This window comes from Salvelinus sp. IW2-2015, unplaced genomic scaffold (genome assembly GCF_002910315.2).
Source record: "Salvelinus sp. IW2-2015 unplaced genomic scaffold, ASM291031v2 Un_scaffold16327, whole genome shotgun sequence".
Lineage (NCBI taxonomy): Eukaryota > Metazoa > Chordata > Actinopteri > Salmoniformes > Salmonidae > Salvelinus > Salvelinus sp. IW2-2015.
In genome coordinates, this window is record NW_019957536.1 from 266,598 (window position 1) to 269,244 (window position 2,647).

The window sequence follows — 2,647 nt, forward strand, 5'->3', positions numbered from 1 at the left end:
ACCTTATATATTATTAAGGACATTTTTCTACAATGATGCTTTAACCTCAAACTTCCTTCAGCAACTTATATCAACAGGCTTTTTCACCTAGGAATGGTGGGATTTGTAGGTGGGTGGTTCGGCAGGCTGACCAGGCCGGTTGTTGACTCGGACCTGAGCGTACTCTGTGGAGGAAGTACCCAGGTTCCCCAGCTGAACTGACCCACCATCCCTCTTCTGGAATTGTGTGATGTCTGCATAGTTCAGGTCCTAGGAGGAGAGAGGAGAGACATGTCCTTGTTAAGTCCTGACCATGACCTGACCAGGAAAAACTCAGGTGCCTACTTATATTACCTGACATCTAGAGCTATAAGTACCAGAGCAGTGTAAAACTACAAAGACTTAGTTCAGTCAACTTGCTTTTGGTTATTTATRGTACTTCTTGAGGGCAGGGAGCTTGAAATAACCCCTCAAACTATGTGGTTATTACTAGCCTTGCATGCTAGGAGTGAAGGTGTGTCACACAGCTAGTGAACCAGTTGCCAGACTAGTTCATTATACACAGGTTGGCGTGTTTCTATTGTTATCTTAAAAGAGGTCAGTGGTGTTGATTACAAAGAAGGTTTCTCATATCTCTTTCGGTTGAGGTTCAGGAGAGATTCAATTGCAGCCAAAATGACACAGAGCTTGTGGCACTTGACAGAAGTATGTTTGTCTGAACRGAGTGGCCAAGGAAACCGTTTTATCTATTTTAAATASTTCACAATAAAAAGGTGTGTAAGCTCAATACAATATTCTCTTCCTGGAGCAAAGTCCCTCAGCCTTACAGTAAACAGACCACGCATACTGCCCCTGCCTGGAAGTGTACTCATCACTATAATGACATGAGGTTGTGGCGCGCGAATACAACAGTGTAGACCTCACAGTGAAATGCTTACGTACAGGCTCTAACCAATAGTGCAAAAAAGGTTTAGGTGAACAATAGGTAGGTAAAGAAATAAAAACAACAGTAAAAAGACAGGCTATATCAGTAGCGAGGCTATAAAAGTAGCGAGGCTACATACAGACACCGGTTAGTCAGGCTGAGGTAGTATGTACATGTAGATATGGTTAAAGTAACTATGCATATATGATGAACAGGAGTAGCAAGTAGTGTAAAAGAGGGTTGGTGGGTGGGACACAATGCAGATAGCCCGGTTAGCAATGTGCGGGAGCACTGGTTGGTCGGCCAATTGAGGTAGTATGTACATGAATGTATAGTTATAGTGACTATGCATATATGATAAACAGAGAGGAGCAGCAGTGCAAAAGAGGGGTTGAGGGGGGGGGGGGGGGGGCACACAATGCAAATAGTACGGGTAGCCATTTGATTACCTGTTCAGGGAGTCTTATGGCTTGGGGCAAAACTGTTGAGAAATATTTTTGTCTAGACTTGGCACTCCGGTACGCTTGCCATGCGATAGTAGAGAAGAACAGTCTATGACTGGGGTGGCTGGGGTCTTTGACAATTTTTAGGTCCTTCCTCTGACACCGCCTGGTGTGAGGTCCTGGTTGGCAGGCAGCTTGCTCCAGTGATGTAATGGGCTGTACGCACTACCCTTTGTAGTGCCTTGCAGGCCCGAGGCAATTGCCGTACCAGGCAGTGATGCAACAGCCAGGATGCTCTCAATGTTGCAGCTGTAGAACCTTTTGAGGATTCAGGACCCATGCAAATCTTTTAATTTCCTGAGGGGGAATAGGCTTTGTCGTGCCCTCTTCACGACTGTCTTGGTGTGTTTGACCATTCTAGTTTGTTGTTTTGTGAACACCAGGAACTTGAAGCTCTCAACCTGCTCCACTACAGCCCCGTCGATGAGAATGGGGGCGTGCTCGGTCCTCCTTTTCCTGTAGTCCACAATCATCTCCTTAGTCTTGGTTACGTTGAGGGATAGGTTGTTATTCTGGCACCACCGGCCAGGTCTCTGACCTCCTCCCTATAGGCTGTCTCGTCGTTGTCGGTGATCAGGCACTCCGACACTGTTGTGTCGTCTGCAAACTTAATGATGGTGTGGAGTCGTGCCTGGCCATGCAGTCGTGGGTGAACAGGGCTACAGGAGGGGCTGAGCAGCACCCCTGGGGAGCTCCAGTGTTGAGGATCAGCGTGGCAGATGTGTGCTACTACCCTCACCACGGGGTGGCCCATCAGAAAGTCCGGAACCAGTTGCAGAGGAAATGTTTAGTCCAGGATCCTTAGCTTAGTGATGAGCTTTGAGGTACATGTGTTGAACGCTGGCTGTAGTAATGAATAGCATTCTCACATAAGTGTCTTTTGTCCAGGTGGGAAAGGGCAGTGTGGAGTGCAATAGAGATTGCATCATCTGTGATTCTGTTTGGGCAGTATGCAAATTGGAGTGGCCTAGGGTTTCTGGATAATGGTGTTGATGTGAGCCATTACCAACCTTTCAAAGCACTTCATGGCTATGGACGTGAGTGCTATGGGTCTGTGGTATTTAGGCAGGTTGCCTTTGTCTTCTTGGGCACAGGGACTATGGTGGTGTGCTTGAAACGTGTTGGTATTACAGACTCAATCAGGGACATGTTGAAAATTTCAGGAATTTTCCCCACTCTGCAGGTTTGGGAGGCGGCAACAACCTGCCAGTTTTGTCCGGCTACATGCCGGAGCACCGAC

The 2,647-nt window shown here is 47.2% G+C and overlaps 1 protein-coding gene across 3 annotated transcripts in view; it reads right to left on the reverse strand.

The window, feature by feature from the left end:
* Positions 1 to 74: 74 nt before the first annotated feature.
* Positions 75 to 2,647, reverse strand: part of LOC112080475 (cell adhesion molecule CEACAM20) — a 24,138-nt gene continuing 21,565 nt past the window's right edge. For all 3 annotated transcript variants that reach the window (XM_024146258.2, XM_070442602.1, XM_070442603.1), the window contains one exon: positions 75 to 249. In XM_024146258.2, the coding sequence (XP_024002026.2) occupies positions 88 to 249 (162 nt within the window). In that variant the 3' untranslated portion in view covers positions 75 to 87. The remainder of the gene's footprint in view (positions 250 to 2,647) is intronic.